This window comes from Leptinotarsa decemlineata, unplaced genomic scaffold (assembly GCF_025532065.1).
Source record: "Leptinotarsa decemlineata unplaced genomic scaffold, Ldec_3_MD MMD2_tig00000026_RagTag_RagTag, whole genome shotgun sequence".
NCBI lineage: Eukaryota > Metazoa > Arthropoda > Insecta > Coleoptera > Chrysomelidae > Leptinotarsa > Leptinotarsa decemlineata.
Window position 1 is genome coordinate 2,030,898 of NW_027412539.1, and position 19,029 is coordinate 2,049,926.

Sequence of the window (19,029 nt, forward strand, 5' to 3'; positions counted from 1 at the left end):
GCGTACATAAATTGCGATAACAATATACCGACAGATCTATCAACATAAATCAAACAATATATTACAATGCGATAATTAAGCCTTTGTGAATGACCCTGTATATACTTCACACCAATAATGAAACCACTAAGCAGAATACTATAGAAATCATAACTTAGGTACTTGAATAACCCTATATATGCAATAACTCCACTATCGTAGCAGAGTAGCGATCTAATAAAATTCTGCAAATAAATGTCCGTAAATAACCCTCTGTATATTATAAAATTTCGTTCGTAGCAGAGAAGCAATGAATGAATAAAATGAAATGAATAAATTGCTTGAAAAACCTGCATACAGCACAATGGGACCATCCTGTAGGTACTGTGGAGATGGACGGCTCCAACGAGTATTCTGAATGTGATTACATAGAAATATTTCCCCCTTTAACTTTAATTCACTCCTCTTGTCGATAAAGTTGAGCAGGAAACTCTATCTAAATCTGTACGTCATATCTAGGTGATCAATGGTAAAAAGATTTTTCCAGTGGTGAAAAAAACCTTATGGGAAGAAACACCTAAATCAGTATTTTTCTATCCACAAAAAATCATAAAAAAAATGAATCACAGCGAACTGTGATTCCATGCTGAACAAGAATGCATAATTGTAAGACTTTTAATCGGAAATGAAACTATGTTTCCACACCACATTTAATTTCTAATGAACGGCTCATATGCACATTTGCATTGAGTTAAATTATATCCAACGAGTTATTGTTGACCCCAGATTATGTGGTTCAATTTACGACCTAACTTTTTGTAACACCCTATATACGAATGAGATACCCGAATGAACTGTCGGAAACTACATACTGGACGAAATGCATATATTCGAACCAAAATGCATTTGTTAACCCCATTATTTTATATTTCAAAATTGAATCTACATCATAAGAACATAAAATCATTGGCAACAACAATATTGAATGAAATATTCAAAAAATACAAATTCAAAGAAAAACAAATTGCATTGATTTAAAAGGGAAAATTAAACATATCCTGGCCGCAAGGGGTTTTTCACCGGATTGCCGTTGTAGAATTTCCCATCCAAAGTGGAAAAATCTTGTGAAAACAGACGTTACTTTCCTTTTGAAGTTGTTGAAAAAAAGGAGACCAAGTTTTGCTCACAAAATGCCTTCAAGATATAGAAAACACAAAACATATGAAACGAAATATGAACCGATGAAAAAAGAAAAAAAAGGAGTGTTTTCAAATCCTTCTTTAGAGTCTGGATTTTGGTGAATCTCCAAAAATATTCACACAACGAAAACTAGTTTAGTTTATTCGACATTTGATTCCAAATAGTATTATCAATGGAGAATTATTCAAGATTAGAAATATTTCCGGAACCAAAAACTAAATAATAACCATAGTTCTTCACCAGCCTTCAAATTTTTTTTAAGACAAAACACAAGCACTACAGGAACATTCTCAAGGCACTCTCAAAGCGGTGCCTGTGCAGAACTAGCGATTCACATTGGATTTGAATTGCTGAAGATTAAATTCATTTGGAAAAACATTCTATGATTTTATGAATGATAAGTTCGGAAAGATGTCCTCACATTTTCTGTAAAAATATGGAGAAGTACCTGTTACGGTACAGATGCCTCCAAAAAAAATCAACCAACCCTCCACCTATTACGATCAGACGGAAAGAAAGTTGGACCATTTCACTTTCCAAAAAATATCTAAAGAAATGAACTTTGAAGGTTCAAGCCGGTCTCGGATAAACCTACACAGTAGATTGAATGGAATGATGCCTATCAGAAAACAATTACTCCTCTGGTTAATACCACGAAGGGCGTTGGATTATATCCGACAGGCATCAGTGCAGGAATATTCACATAAAATTTCCTGCATATGGAATTGGCAATACCACTGAAAGAGTCGACGTTCAATTTTGGAACGGGCACACTTGCCGACCGGTTTCGGGCCCATTAGTCACTCGTCAATGCAGGATAGTGGCCATCATCCACCTAAATCAGTAATATTCCATAATTGAAAATCGCAATTCTTTCAGAGTATTCCATTCCTCTTCCTAAGTTGGAGCGAACAACAAAATGTCACTGCAGCTAGTGGACGAGGTACTTACAACTGCATATCCGAAATTAAAAGTCGACTCCTTCAGTTATATTACCAATTGCTTATGCACGAAATTTTCTGTGAATATTCCTGCGCTGACGCCTGTCGGATATAATCCAACGCCCTTCGTGGTATTAGCCAAGGGAGTAGTTGTTTTCTGATGGGCGTCAGTCCATTCAACCTACTGTGTAGGTTTATCCGAGACTGGCTTGAACTTTTAAAGTACATGCCAGTCTTCAAGCATAGCCCACTGACTAATAAGAAAGTTTTTCTTCCTTATTCATAGGGGATCAAGGTTCATCCGGCGAATATGTAAAAATTAATGGGAACTCTGGACACGGAAAAATCCCTCATCAATCGTATAGTGTGACAGATCAACAACATTGACATAATTTCATATTTTAAAACTTCTTTATCATCTGTCGAAGAAGTAAAGAAATAAGCTATCAAAAAAGGAATAACTGCCAATATATTCGAATTTTTTATCCATTTCTGAAACGTAAAAGATAAGTATTATTTCTTAATCATTTTTTTGATAGGCAAAATTGTTAAATACGACAAGTTACTGATAAATAGAAGATTTTTCTTTGTGAAAAATACTTTGATTTTTACGCAGTAACTTATCGGGGTATACTAAATAGTTTGCCCTTCTACACTTGTATAAAGTTCTCCATTATGATTTTTATATTTTTCAGATTGTGGAAGGTAACAATTACCCAAATAAGTCGATAAAAAAGGATTGCTTACTTTTGCGATTTTGTTAGACACGTCACGTGGTCTCGTGACGTAACAGTGGTGACTATGGATTGATTCGGTACTGCACTTTTAAATTACAACAAACAAATTTCAGGTAAATCCCTTATTAAAATATAATTTTTATATAGTATTGAATACTTAATATAAATAGATTCATCCTAAGTAGAAATTTTTCTTTTGTGGATGAACTTAGACTTTGTTTCATAAATGATGAAATTGACAAATCTACAATTTAATAAATTATACTACTACATTAGAGCAAAAAAGAATTACTTTTTACACTAAATATATTTGAATTATATTTTTTTCATGAATGTAGAAAAATAAATATAAAGGACTTATGTATTACTTTATTTAATTTTCGATTTTTTTTTCTATTATGAAAATTGTTTAATTTTTTTTTAAATGACCTATTTTTATCAGCCTTTAAGTTATTATATTTCATTCTGACAATTGTTCTCAGCTTGCAAAATTCAAAAATAATATTTAAAGGAAAATCTTCTCTCTTTTTGCAGTTTTTTTTTAATTTACGACGCAAAGGCAAACCTATAAAAACCATATTTATTTTAAGCAGTAAATGAAAACCTAAATGAATACCTAACAATTCATTCTCAAGATATCGTTCATAATCATTTTCTGAAAAAAGTTTAGAACAGACAAATCCATTTTTGAGAGTGAATTTATCCCTTCTTTTGCAACGACGAATCCATTCTTTTTGCAAAGTTGTAGAAATCATATCCTTAGCAATAGGAAAAGAGTGAAATATTACATCAGTAACACCACTTTTCTTTAAAGTCAACTGATTCCTTTTGCAAGTTGGCACTGCACAAATACGGTTATTTAATAATTAGACAATTATTGCTATTACTTACAAAAATGTGAATATTTCCAATTTTTACCTTAATTTAATTTAAAAATTTTGAAAAAACCAAAAAAGTTCCACAATGGCGAAAAACAAACCTCAAGACGGAAGAAAATAACAGAGTCTAATATGGCGTCTACTCGCTACACCAGTTTAAAAAATGTCCAAAAGCACAAAAAATACGACTTTCACAATAACAAACTCAATGTTTCAGAAATCTAATTGTTATAGTTAAATAAAAATTCAATCAAAATATACAAAAACAATGTAATACTGTCCGAAAATAATCCTCAAAAAATGTTAAAATAACACAAGTCTTATGGCAGCTACTAAAAGTGTCACCAGTATTACGTCACATCTGCTCGGCGCTTGTTTAACGTGGCGATATATGTAAGTAAGCAATCCTGTATGTCCATAATTGTTGGGCCTGTGGCGTGGCCACTCAGATCACCTGACCTGACCAAAATGGATTTTTTCATGGGGGTATATCAAATGTACTGTCTATCAAACTCCCCCAACATTTGTAGAAGACATGAAACAAAGAATCACTAGAGCTAGAGCTTTCAGAGAAATCCCAGAGGATATGCTGGAACGTGTAGAGAAATCGTTTAAGAAAGATTGAGATTATATGTTGCAGAAAATGGTCGCCATTTTGAACATCTTTTGGACTCCTCCATTCAATAAAAAATTTAAGTGAGTAAGTGAATGTTAATGATTGAATTTTTTTGGTTACAACAATTAATAATACTTGGTATAATTTGTGAAATATCTGTTTTTCGTATAGTATACCTCAGATAAAAAATGTAGCGAAATGAAAAAAATGGAAAAGTACAGTTCCATTTGAAAAAGTTGAATTATGTCTGTTTGAAAATGAATGAAACTTGACCAGTTTCACCGAGCACCCTATACATTGTTTTCGATGTTGACTAACTATTCCAAAAAAATCCACCTATTTGCTGTAGACATGCGGGAGGTGAATTAAAAAAATGTTGTCTGCAAAATAGGTTTTTCTGGAATAACTTGGCAATGCCGCAATAGAATTTCGAAAACAGAAATTCCTTAGATATACTGGATGTTCCATTTAAAAATATATTACTTTGGTAGGCCAAGCTCGGCTGAATCACACAGTGAGCGGAAAAATAATTGTAAAAGATAGAATTTATCAATGTGACTGCGAAAAAAAATTGAGCCACTCGAAAAATTGTTTTCCCTGGTAGCAATGGATCGAAGGAATCTTGTTGACTTACTCTGTACATTGAGACACTGTGAGACTTATCACTTCCACCAAAAAGTCAGATCCTAGCGTATGCAGACCATATAGTAATATGAGTTAAAGGGCAATGCTCCAAGGACGTTGAAATGAAATCAATCATATTTTGGTAGAGGTAAGAGAATAGATGAATGAACATGGACTAGAATTGGCAATACCCAGATGTGAAACCATATATTTCCAACGTAATGAAAAAATAAAGGTTCTAATGAATGTAACCATTGCGCCAGAAAAAATCACAAACAAAATGGGAATAAAATATTCGGGAACAATGCTCACCCAGAACTACACATCGAACATATCATCAAAAAGGCATTACAAGAAATGAACATCATCAAGAGTTTTTGCTTGGTAGAGTATAGACTCTAAAAGTATGTTCATGGCATTTAACAGAATCGTCAAATCGCATCTAAAATTAGGGAAGTATACTATTTAGACCATGCACCAAGAAATCTAGACAAATTAAACAAAATGTTCAACCGGGGACTAAGAATGACAACCAATACTATGAGATCAACATCAATCAATGCTATACTGGGAGAAACTGAAGAAATAAAACTGGAATATAGACGACAATTGCTAGCTCGTAAATTTATAATGAACAGTTTTGACGACAAACTTTCAGTGATGAACATACTGAAAATACCTGACGGTATAAGACCAGCCCTACTTCAATGGACTCTGGATATTCTTATGCCGCACCTGGTTGGAATATTCAGAGACTCGCTAGCTCTGAAGTATATTCTCAGTAAGTGGAGAGAAGTACGAGTAGTATTAATACCCAAACCAGGTAGAATGGGTACACCTTACCAAAACCATTCTGACCAATGATAGTCTCACATCATTCGTCTTAAAAACTATGGAGAGGCTATGTGAGCGGTACATAAGAGATGAAGTACTAGTTCACAACCCACTTCATCCAAATCAGCATACGTATACTCCGGGAAGGTCTACTAATTCAGCCCCTCACCATGTGGTTGGCAGAATCGAGAGATCATTGGAAAACACAGAATCCACCCTGGGTATATTCATACTTTCCAACAATTACCCAGCAACTACACTCCAGGAATGTACCCCTGGTAGTAGGAGATTGGACACTCAGGATGTTCTCTTGTTATGACATCTGCATATGCAGACCGGCAAATTTGTAAACACACTGTGCGATAGAGCGCAGGATGGGCTCAAATTATTAGAAATATAGTGTAAGAAACACTCAGTGTCGATCAAGACTGAGATGGTCCTTTTCACGAGAAAAAGAAGTTTATCGGGCTTAAAATCTACCGAAATCTTCAAAAGCGAACTAAACTTCTCTGAACAGGTAAAATACCTTGTTACTATCCTCGTTAGGAAGCTAACATGGAACTCTCATCTACAGAGTAGAGCGAAAAGAGCATATGTGGCTTATGAGCAATGTCGGAGGACAGTGGGACGCGCATGGGTCTTTTAGGTCACCTGGATCTACACTGAAATAATAAGACCTATGTTAACGTACAGCGCCATTGCATGGGGACCAAAAGTTACAAGCAACGGGCATCAAAAAATCATATCAAATACAGCGACTGGCTTGTTTAAACATCACAGGAGCCATGAGAACAACACCAACTGCGGCAATGGAATTAATTACGGGTCTGACCCCTCTGGACCTGTACGTTGAGGAGGTTGCGTTAATGGCCATGGTACGATTGCGCACGGCTGGTGTAAACCTCGAAGTAGAAATGGGTAAATTGAGGCTGGGACTATGGCTAGAAGCGCTTACTGTGCAACCTCTGCTGCAGGCAACCAGTGATGCAATTGAACCCAGGTTTGTGTTTAATAAACCCTATAAAATACAAATAAAACAGAACACAGAGTCAGATGCTACAAATGCAATACGCATATATACAGACGGCTCAATAACCAATGAAGGCTCAGGATGTGGAGTGTACTCCAGATCACTAAGCCTAAGGATTAAACGGGGAAAGGGAAAGAATACCAGCGTGGTCCAAACAGAACTGGCTGGTATCTCAATTGCCACAAAAGAAATAACCGGGAAAGGAATTTCTGGAAAAACATAACAATCTGCACAGACAGCAGACAAGCCCTATTAGCCTTGAACAGACAACGTGTAACCTTAGGGCTAGTACTAGAGTGTCACCAAGATTTAGCCAAAGCCTTGGTAGATAATAACATTATCCAGAGATGGGTTGAAGGACACAACAGGAGTAAAGATAATTGCATTGCCGACTCTTTAGCCAAGGAAGCGGCTGGACTAAGGATTCTGGGACCCAGTGGCACCTACAGCCTAATGACTTCGACAATTGCGGAACTAGCCAAATGTTACACCCATGCTCAATCCCTAAAGAGATGGGATGGAATCAAAGGATGCAATCTTGTCAGGATCACCCTGGGCGACCCTGGGAGGCTGGCGCCAAAGAAATATCTGGCGATGACCAGGAAAAATCTACGCCCAACAGTAGGATTTCTGACTGACCACTGTCAACTAAGGAAACACCAAATATGGGGCTAGTGGACACACCTCAGGATGTGGGAACAGGCATATCCTATGCGAGTGCCCGAAGTTACCGTTAATAAGAAAGTGTGTATTCGGCGAGTCTTGGCCTACACCTGCCGATATAAAGGAGATGTATCCCAGTGACCTGTCGACCTTCCTGGAAAGGACAGGATGGACGATGACCTAGGAGGACAACTCCTCGGGAGGATGTACAATGGGTCACATGTGGCCTAAGTACTGTGAGCCTACACTCACACTCTACAGATACAGATACTAAAAATATTGAGTGGAGTATAAATGGATACTGGAAAACTAGGAAATCCTCTTATTCAGTCGAAGCCTTGAAAGAACATAATATATAATGATTACATACATGAAGCGGAACTCTTCACATGTGTTTTTGAATTACCTGCAAATTATTATTTATTCCGGGTCGAAAAACGAAATTTTATATTCTTTTAGAAAAGTCGGACGTCTTTCAAAAACTTTACTTTTTTTTTTCAACAAAACTTATATTTTTACATCAACCTTGATCACTACTAACAAATGTCAACTAAAAACGATATAGAGGTTGTAATCAGATAACAATGATAAATCTATAACATTCTCCCCCTTAGTAATTGATTAACAAATTACTACTATTTTATAACATCTAAAACGATGAGTCTTGAAACTGGTCGTCGAAAAATCGTGCCACCACTATTCTTCACATCGACGATCCAGATTTTACCATCTTTGGCAGAATAAACTTCGTTGATAATGCCTCTCTACCAAATATTTCTGGGTCCATTTGGATCTACCATTAAAACAACATCTCCTACACTGACAGATTTTGAATCACCATGCCATTTTGATCTCCTGATCTCCAAACTTTGCAAATACTCCTTTGTCCATCTGAACCAGAATAAATCAGATAATTTCTGTGCAGCACGCCAACTGGACATCAAATTCATATCCCTATCGCTGGTTTCGGTACAGGAGAGTGCAGCATACGACGGATCGATGAGAAAGTGATTAGGAGTCAATGCCTCTGCATCTTCAGAGCCCAACGAAACAAATGTTAAAGGCCTAGAATTTAAAATATTTTCGCATTCAATCAAAAAAGTTCTCAGAATATGTTCTGAATAGTACTTTGATTTTAAAATTTCTTTTGAAACCTTTTTTATACTTTGAATAAGTCGTTCCCAACATCCTCCCATGTGAGGTGTTAGAGGAGGATTGAAAACCCATTTAATTTTTTTCATTGCACAAAATCGTAGTATTTCATCCTGGTTCAACTTCTTCAGTTCTTGAGATATTTCCTTTTCAGCTCCTATGAAGTTTTTTTCCATTATCACTATATAATTCCTCAGGAAATCCTCTCCGACATCCAAACTGACGAATTACATTGATAAATGAATTCGTACTCAAATCATGTGCTATTTCAAGATGAATAGCTCGAATGACCATACAGGTGAAAATAACACCATATCTTTTTTCTCGGCTCCTCTTGACTGATACTTCTAAAGGTCCGAAATAGTCAACGCCTGTTTCAATTAAAGCCCTGATTGTGGGTTCAATCCTGCAAGGGGGTAGTTGTCCCATCATTGGGATTCTCGGTAAAGCTCTTTGATTTTTACAATGTTGACAGCTGTTCCAAGCACTTCTTACCGCTTGCCTCATTCTTAATATCCAAAATCTCATTCGCAGATTATTCACTACCATTTCTTGACCATGGTGGTGAACCATTTCATGATAATGTTGGATCAGAAGTTCAGCTATTCTGTGGTTAGGATCTAAAACTATAGGACGTTTTGCAGAGTCGGTCAACTAAATTGACTGGTCCAGTCTTCCACTGAGCCGTATGAGTCCATCATCCTCAGAATAACTGCAAGAAAGAGTGTAAAGTCGACTTTTACTTCTGATGGGCATTTTATTTCTAAGAAATGTCATCTCTTCATTGAATGAATCCAACTGAATTTTTGTGAAAAGATGAACTTCAGCTTTGCAAATTTCCTCTGCAGTTAATTCGGACTTGAATTTACTGCGATTCTTAATAATTTCATAAAACCTAATGACATAGGCTGTAGCACGTAACAATCTCTTCCATTTAGAGAACTTATTCGGGTCAGGCACTATGAGATTATCTTGTATGAAATGATAGAATACAAATTCGCAAGGTCTTTCTTCTAAATGATCAATATTTACTTCCCTTTCCATTTTTTCTTTTGGCCACTGATCTTGATGATAATATCAAAAAATCTGGTCCGGTAATCCATCTCCGGTTATTATTGCTAAACGTAATTTTTTCCAATCTCTTCGTATCTTCATCAGCCACATTTTCTTTGGAATTGATGTATTTCCATTCTGAAGAATTCGTCAAGTCCTGCATTTCTCCTAGTCTCTGGGCAACAAAAACTTTGAATCTTCTAGCTTCAGACCGTATCCAATACAAAACCGTTTTTGAGTCGCTCCAGTACCAAATAGCTGAAATTTCCATGTCTATGGTTTTCTTCAAGAAATGTCCTAGGCGCGCTCCCATCAGTGCAGCTTGTAACTCTAACCTAGGAATGGAAAGAGGTTTTAAAGGTGCCACTCGTGTCTTAGCAGTGATAAAACTCTCCTTGTTGAATTCTTAAGTAGGCTACAGCTGCGTAACATTTTTCAGAGGCATCGCAGAATATGTGGAGTTAAATTTCACTTGTTTGTCTATCCAAAGTGAAGTATTGTCTGTGAATCTTGAAATTGTGGATAATTTTCAAATCTGCAATCCACAGTTGCCACTTTTCATCCATATAATCTGAAATTTCATCATCCCAGCCAATTTGACTTCTCCAGATGTCCTGTAGTAAAATCTTCCCTTGAATTAAAAAAATTGCCAGAAATCCTAATGGATCAAAGATGGACATCAAAATTTTCAAGATTTCCCTTTTTGTTGGTCATCTTAGGTGTTTCAAAATATCGCTGTCAATTTTCTGAAATTTTGTTTGAAAGCTGAACGTGTCGTCATAAGGATTCCAAAAAACTCCTAAAATTCTTTTCATTACGAATTCCCCATTCTTTTTCATATTCTTTCCACCTGAAGCTAAGAGTGAAACATCATTACTTTGGCTGATTTTTTCATGATTCGTGATCCAGTTACAAATGACAAAACCTCCTGCTTTGTGTACATGAATCACATTCCTAATAAGACTTATTGACTCTTCGAGTGTGTATGCCGATCCCAAATAATCATCCATATAGTGTTGTTGTATGATGGCGGTTGCTGCTTCTGGAAATTCTTCTCTGAAGTCTTCGGCATTTCTGTTTTTAGCCTCCTGGGCTAAGCAAGGTCCACAGGTCGATTCAAAAAATACGACAACAATTCCATATGTATCAGGTTCAATTCGTCGATCTTTATCACGCCATAATATTCGTTGTGCAGAGCAATCTTCCGGTCTTACTTTAACTTGCAAAAACATTTCTTTTATATCAGCAGTGAATGCATATTTTTTAATAATAAAATTCAACAGAATATCATTCATGGAGTTATACAAATCGGGACCTGTCAATAAATTATCATTGAGGCTCACACCGTGACTTCTGACTGAAGTATCAAAGACAATTCTTAATTTATTTGGTTTGTTCACATTTATTACCCCGAAATGTGGCAAATACCATGTTTTCTCATTCACATTATTTGCTTCTTTTTTGTCAACTTCTTGATATAACCTTTCTTCTCCATGCCTTGATTTTTTTTGCAATATATTTCATCTCTATCCATTTTTCTTTTTAGCGCATTTGTTCTGCTTTCAGGAAGAACAATGTTTTTTTTTCCATAGAAGTCCTGTTTCAAATCTCTCTCCACTTCGTTTCATTGTTGTGTCCAAAATATGTTGTGCTCTCTTACCTTCAATCGACAAAACTTTATCAGACATACTTTGAACAGTTTTCAATTTCCAATTTTCTTTAACCATTTCGTGTAGAATATCCAAATCATCCTTCTAATTTCGGAGATCGTGGGTACTGATATGACAGATGATATGTTCATTTCTACTGGAGACATCCAAATTTCCATGAATTACCCATCCCAATAATGTTTTGCTCAGGGCGGGTCCATTCCATGGTCCAGAAATGAGTTTTCTGTTAACTAGAAGTGGCCAATTATCTTGTCCGATGAGTATCCTGGGTTGAGCATCTTTCAACGGTGAAATCTTGTCCTGGATGTATGGATACTTCATACTGATTTTATCGAAATCTATTGTCTGCGAGGGAAGAGAAAGTTTCGTTGTTCGTACATGGCGCATCTGAAAATTGGGACCATTGTCTTTGGAACTAATAGTAAATGAAACAAATCGTCATTAGTCCATTGTAGAGAAAGACTTTGTATGGGGCCGTCAAGACCAAGATAATTAGCAAATTCTTCATCTATTAAAGAAATTGTTGATGCGTCATCCAAAAGTGCATAAGTTTCGGCTGTTTTGTTTCGACAAGTGACAACTACCGGTAAAATTTTCAGTAGAACGGATTTATTATTGAAAACGTGAGAATTTGTTCCAACAATGGCAGGGTCATCAACATTATTGGCTTCATTAATAGTCTGAGGAACGTCTTTATGTAATAACTTATGATGAAACTTTCGACATTGTTGGACTCCACATACCTTTCGTTTTCTGCATTGCTTTAGATTATGATAAAAACTCAAACAAGAAAAGCATATCTTATTTTCCGTTATTATTGACCACCTACCATCTACTGGCATCGACTTGAATTCAGAACACTCTGTAAGATGATGCACATTTTTCTTACAGCAAATACAAGATTTTTTTCTCGTTGCTAAAGTAACTCTTTTTTTGACATATTTTGATTTTGACGTATTTTCCTTGAATGTCATATTTTGGAATTTGAATTTGACTAGCCGCATTTGCCTTTTCATCAAGCCACTAAGCCACTTTCCTAATTCTACTAGTTTGAATCGTGGTTTTACTAACTCAGAAAGGTGTTCTACCCATGATAGCTGATATGAGGTTGGTAATTTACTCAATATTTCATTCACTAGAATTGAATTATGTAAATGTTCTTCCTCATTGAGCGATTCTACAGTAGCTACAAAATTTTTTATTTCATCACAAAACTCTATGAATAACTCAAGCTTTTCTTCTCTCACGGGTGGAAATTTCTTTATTTTCTCTAACAACATCATTATATGATCTGGCCGACCAAAGCGATTTTTCAGTGAATTAATAACTTTGTCAACATTTTGTGGCATTATTAAAAGGGATTGAACAATTTTTTTGGCATTTCCTTTTAGGCACTTCTGTAGTCTAGATTGATTTTCCTTGTTTGAAAATCCACAAATAGCGTTAGAATTATTATAATGATAAATAAAATTGGGCCATTCACTTGGATTTCCGTCAAAAATGGGAAGTTCTCGTGGCAGAGTTTGCCTTGTTAATATTTTTGTCATCTGAGGAAGAGTTATTTGATACATATTGTTATGAAAGAAAGGGGTAGAATACTTTTCCGGACTATTTTTAGAATGAGAATCTCTTACCAATCCATCTTCTTTTACCATAAATATCGAATGCTTATCCTCACCGTCATGCCCGTTTGTCCATGGAGTTTTACCGTCGATTCTGTTGGAAATGCAATGAGAGCAGTGCAAAAGTGTAATTACAATAAACCTGAGTTACTTCTAAACGTTATATTGAACATATCAATAATTTATATATTATGATGAACTTGTATCTGACAGTCATTCATATACATACAAAAAATGTCAAACAATAACTGAAAATAAATGATTGATGTACAATACAGGGTGTGTTACATTTTCAATTACCAACACCCCCACTAAAATGCGGTAGAACATCAATATTCATTTTCTCCAAACATATATCATGTTTTCGTCTGAATAAGGGTTTCGTCAAAATATCAGCAGCCATGTCTTCCGTTCCAATATACTCTATATCTATATATCCGTCTTGTAGTTTTTTGTCTGACAAAATGATGGCGAATATCAATATGCTTAGATCTTGCACGGTAACCATCGCTGGTTGCTAGATTTATTGCACTCTTGTTATCACAATATATCAAAAGTGGTTTCTTGAGTGCTTCTGGCCAAAATTCCTCTTCGAACTGCTTCAACCAGAGAGCTTCTTGCGTAGCTGCTGACAAAGCCATATATTCGGCCTCAGTTGTCGATAACGTACAGTATGCTGTCTTTTACAATTCCATGAAATCGGCCCTCCATGTTGCAGAAATACATATCCAGTACACGATCGTCTATTGTCAACATCGCTTGCCCAATCAGCATCACAATATCCTTTTAGTCTGGAATCAGAATTCTTTGTGTATACCAATTTAGCATACATCGTTCCTTTCAGGTATCGCAAAATTCTTTTTACTGCTGTCCAATGAGCCTTGCCGTAATTTTTGTTGAATTGACTAACAGTATTAACAGCATAAGTGATGTCTGGTCTGGTTCCTTGTGAAGCATATAAAATACTACCAATGACTTCCTGATACGGTATTTTAGTCATTTTTTCTTTTTCTTTTTCATTCTTTGGAGACATTTCTTGAGATAATATTTGATTTGGGTCCGCTGGAGTCAGAGCGGGTTTGCAATCTGCCATGTTGAACTTTTCCAATAAAGTTTTAATGTATGTTTCCTGGTCTAGATATATTTCACCTTTATCTCGATTTCTAGTAATTCTGAGTCCAATACAGGTCTTCGCTTCACCCAAATCTTTCATCTTAAATCTTCTTTTCAAGTCTTCCTTTAAATTTTCCGTTGCATTTTTGTTGTTGGAAAATATTAATAAATCATCCACGTATACTGTTACCAACATAATATTCTCCTCCTCAGTATGATAGTATATACATGGGTCATTTATTGATTGCTGCAATCCAATATCCTTCAAAGCAGCACTGAGTTTTTTATTCCATTGACGACTTGCCTGTTTTAAACCATAAATGGCCTTTTTCAAGCGATAAACTTTGTTTCCTTGATAAAATTCGTCTGGTGGTTGCAAATATACTTCTTCTTCAAGGTCTCCTTGCAAGAAAGCGGTAACTGCGTCCATCTGCTCTATATCCAGATCAAATTTGGCTGCTAGAACTATCAAATACCTGACTGAATTGTAACGAACTACTGGGCTAAAAGTTTCAGTGTAGTCAACCCCTTTCTTCTGAGAATAACCTTTGACTACCAGGCGAGATTTATATCTGATGACCCTGCCGGTTTCATCTCTTTTTGTTTTGAAAATCCATTTACAATTTATAGGTTTTTTTTCCAGGAGGTAAGTCAACGAGAGTCCATGTGTCATTTGCTAGTAAAGAATCATATTCTTCCTGCATTGCAGCTATCCACTGATCACAATCTGGACTTCTCATCGCCGCATTAATATCTGTAGGATCACCTATTTCACCAGAAGTCTGAGTCAGATAAAGAAAGTAATCATCCATTTTCTTCTCCTTCCTAAGTCTTTCAGATTTTCTCGTGGTACTAATATTTTCTATCATTTTGTCTGATGCAAAAGGTTCTGGTTCTTCTTCATCATTTTTCTCATCACTTCTAGTAGTTTCTGGACTTTCCCTGGTTTCACTGTTAGCTGAATTTTCCTCATCAAAAATACCCCCCACTGTTTGGGTATTTTTCGAAATGCTTTCAATTTCAGAATGATTATCCAATTTCTTTTTCAAATGGAAGTCATTTTCAATGAAATGAACATCACGACTTTTAATGAGCTTATTCGAATTTGGCCTTATGAAGTGATATCCTTTGGTTTCATCGCAGTAGCCCACAAAAATCAATTCTTCAGATTTTGAATCCCATTTGCGACGATTTGCTTTTGGTACGTGAACCATTGCTTTACAACCAAAGATTCTGATGTGTTGCAGGTTGGGTTTCTTTCCAGTCCACATTTCTTCAGGTGTTTTCTTCATCGGTTCTAATGCTTTGCACGGAGATCGATTGATGAGGTAAACTGATGTAGCCACAGCTTCTGCCCAAAATTTTTTCTCCAAATTCGAATCAAACAGCATACACCTTGTTTTTTCACAAATTGTACGGTTCATGCGTTCTGCTATCCCATTTTGCTGTGGAGTATAGGGACAAGTTGTTTGATGCCTGATTCTACATTCTCTGAGATAGTTTTCAAAATCTCGATTGCAGTACTCTGTACCGTTATCTGTCCGCAAAATTTTGATGCGATTTCCAGTTTCATTTTCTACCATATTTTTGAAATCTCTAAAAGTATCTTTAACATCTGTTTTAGATTTTAGAGAATATACAAAAACTTTCCGAGTGTAGTCGTCAATTAATGTGAAAAAATATTTTGCTCCTCCCAAAGATTCATTTTCTGTTGGACCAGATAAATCGGAGTGAATTAGTTCTAACACTTGATTTGCTCTAGTGCCAATATGGTTGAATGGAAGTCGGCATTGTTTACCTTTTAAGCACGGAATACATTTCTCACAATTTTCTTGTTTGACGAACTGAATACCTTCAACAATTCCATTTTTCATGGTATTCAGATCTTTCATATTTATATGACCGAGTCTGCGATGCCAGAGGTAACTGTCACCCTCTGTAGATGCAATTAAAACTTTATTTGTACATTCAGTCTCAACATCCAGTATATACATTCCATTCATATATGATGCTGTTGCTATGGTTTCACTATTATCGACAATTTGACAGTTCTCTTTATTAAATGTCACATGAAAACCATTTTGTACAATTTGACTGACAGCCAACAAATTTGTTGTCAGATCAGGAACAAGCAATACATTTTTTACAGTTAAGTCTTTTATTATACCTTTAACTTTGATTTGCAAATGTATTTCACCTTCTGCTTTCACTTCAACCTTTGAATTATTGGCTACAACAATTTCTTTTATTTCGGATTCTCTCAAATTCGTGAGCAAGTCCTCGCGCATTGTCATATAAGCCGTAGCTCCCGAGTCAATAAACCAGTCATCCGTATTTTTAATATTCACAGCAAAACCCGCACAAAATCCAACGTGATTGTTCTTAATTTTATTGTCACTAGTAGATTTGCTAGGTCTTACATCCTTTTTATTTTTGTAGTTTTTATTTTGAAAGTCTTTCTTTTTATAACAATCATTTGCTTTATGTCCGTATAAGTTACACTCATAACATCTAGGTCCTTTATTTTTATCCTTCTTGTCTTTGAACTGTCTGTTACCATAAAACGCACTTTCGCCTTTAGTGTTTGAACTTTTAACATCTTGCAACAACTTTGTTTTAATACTGTCTCCTGTAATGGTTACGCCTGAACTTTCGATGCCCATTATCATCGGCTTATATTCTTCCGGTAAACCTGCCAAAAGAGTTCCTAAGCATTCATCAGATATATTGAAACCTATGCCTCTCAGTTTGTGTCCAGTACCAATAACTTTGTTTACGTAATCATCAACATTATTGCAGTTCTCGAGTCTGGTTGTAATTAAAGTTCTCAATAATCCAACTCTCCTTGTTAATCCTGAATCTTCAAAAGTTGCCTTCAGTTTGTCCCAAACAGCCTTTGCTGACGGTGCATCTTGGATACGAACATAATTGATGGGATCAATTAGCAAAATTATTTTAGATTTGGCTTTAGTGATCTTTTTTTCATCTTTCTCTGTACCTGTGACGCACTCCCAGAGTTCTTCATGTTCGAGATAAGTTTGAACTGCGAACCGCCAAGTATTGTAGTTATCTCGACCAGTGAGCTTTTCAATGGAAGATCCAAAACCATTACTTGAACTCATATTGATAAATTCAATGATGCAACATTCACTTATTGACAGATTACAACTTTTACTTTGTTGCCTGGGCCCATAACCTGTTGGAAATGCAATGAGGGCAGTGCAAAAGTGTAATTACAATAAACCTGAGTTACTTGTAAACGTTATATTGAACATATCAATAATTTATATATTATGATGAACTTGTATCTGACAGTCATTCATATACATACAAAAAATGTCAAACAATAACTGAAAATAAATGATTGATGTACAATACAGGGTGTGTTGCATTTTCAATTACCAACAGATTCAATCTTCCACGTTAGGCTTTTGGAACTGATGCATTGACATTGACTCACTTTCATCACTATTCTCTTCAATTTCTGCTACTTTCAGGGCTAGTTCTAGATCTATAAGTTCTTTTTCTAATGTTTTCTTCTTTATTGCCGTTTCGATTTCCAATTTCTTCAGTCTTGAAGCTTGACTACTCCTACTGCTTCCTTTTAGTTTGGAAGGAGATTTTCTGATTGCTCCTTGACCTTCAACTGCTGTCACGACTACTTCAGATTTAGCCTCCAGCTTCTTTTTCTTTTCTTTCAATCTTTGATTGTACCTCAGGTTTTGAACAGATTTGCTTGCATTCATGCTATCCTGGTGTTGTTTCTTTGCATATCTCGAAGGACCATATGTTTTTGAATTACCTGCAAATTATTATTTATTCCGGGTCGAAGAACCATATGTTTTTGAATTACCTGCAAATTATTATTTATTCCGGGTCGAAGAACGAAATTTTATATTCTTTTAGAAAAGTCAGACGTTTTTCAAAAACTTTACTTTTTTTTTCAACAGAACTTATATTTTTACATCAACCTTGATCACTACTAACAAATGTCAACTAAAAACGATATACAGGGTGTAATCAGATAACAATGATAAATCTATAACATGCTTCAAATATGAACATGAAGTATACATACAAAACATTGATATCAAGTACCTCAATTTGAGTAAAAAGGACATGAATACATGACAAAATTTCATGTGCACAACAGAAAAATATATCAAGGAATATAATCTAATACATACAGATGTCTCCAAACAAGATGGTGAAGCAGGTTAGGCATACACAGCTCAGCAAACTTCGACTTTTCAGCGAGAGTAGCGGACCTAGTTCCTTTATGCGACGCAGAACTTATCGCAATTCACACCGGGATGACAATGTATCATTCTAAGTTACAAACCATACATTTGGCTGAAATGAGTTTAAATTTGAGTGGATTCCAGGGCACGTAAACATTGATTGAAATAAAAAAGGAGATAATTTAGCAATAGTTGGCACGATTCTTGATGTTCCATCAAATATCAAATTAGATAAACTTTGTGTCAGGTTGTGATTTTATATATTTTTCCATATATTTTGCCTCATCTATTTAGTATAACTTCCGTAAGCCACGCGTTTTGTTAACACGGTAGCTTCCTCGGTGGAATATTTGGTTATTCTATTTTCGTCAACAAGAATGTCTGTTGGAAAATTATAAATGAAACAATCGGTTCCCGGTAAATATTTAACATGTTTTTTGAATCTTCCAACATATTTTATTGAAAATGAGCTCTTTTGTAAATCTGTTCAGTTTTAGTATTAAAAAGATTAAAACACGAAAATTTAAATGACAAAGGTGTCGCATTGGATGTAGAAATTGATTCAGGTTTTCCCATTTCTATTATATCTCAAACAGTTTTCTTGAAAATACTTCAAAATTCACAAATGAATACCTGGAATATGAATTTGAGTTCTCATATAGAAATTACTAGAAAT

The 19,029-nt window shown here is 35.5% G+C and overlaps 1 protein-coding gene across 1 annotated transcript; it reads right to left on the reverse strand.

Annotated features, from left to right (window-relative positions):
• Positions 1-16,814: 16,814 nt before the first annotated feature.
• LOC141480877 (uncharacterized) lies at positions 16,815-18,787 on the reverse strand. The gene is made up of 2 exons (XM_074171596.1): positions 17,966-18,787; positions 16,815-17,914 (listed from the first exon to the last, which is right to left on the reverse strand). The coding sequence occupies exon 2, from the start codon at positions 17,856-17,858 to the stop codon at positions 17,523-17,525; it is 336 nt and encodes a 111-aa protein (XP_074027697.1). The 5' UTR covers positions 17,859-17,914; positions 17,966-18,787; the 3' UTR covers positions 16,815-17,522.
• Between the last annotated feature and the right edge of the window lie 242 nt (positions 18,788-19,029).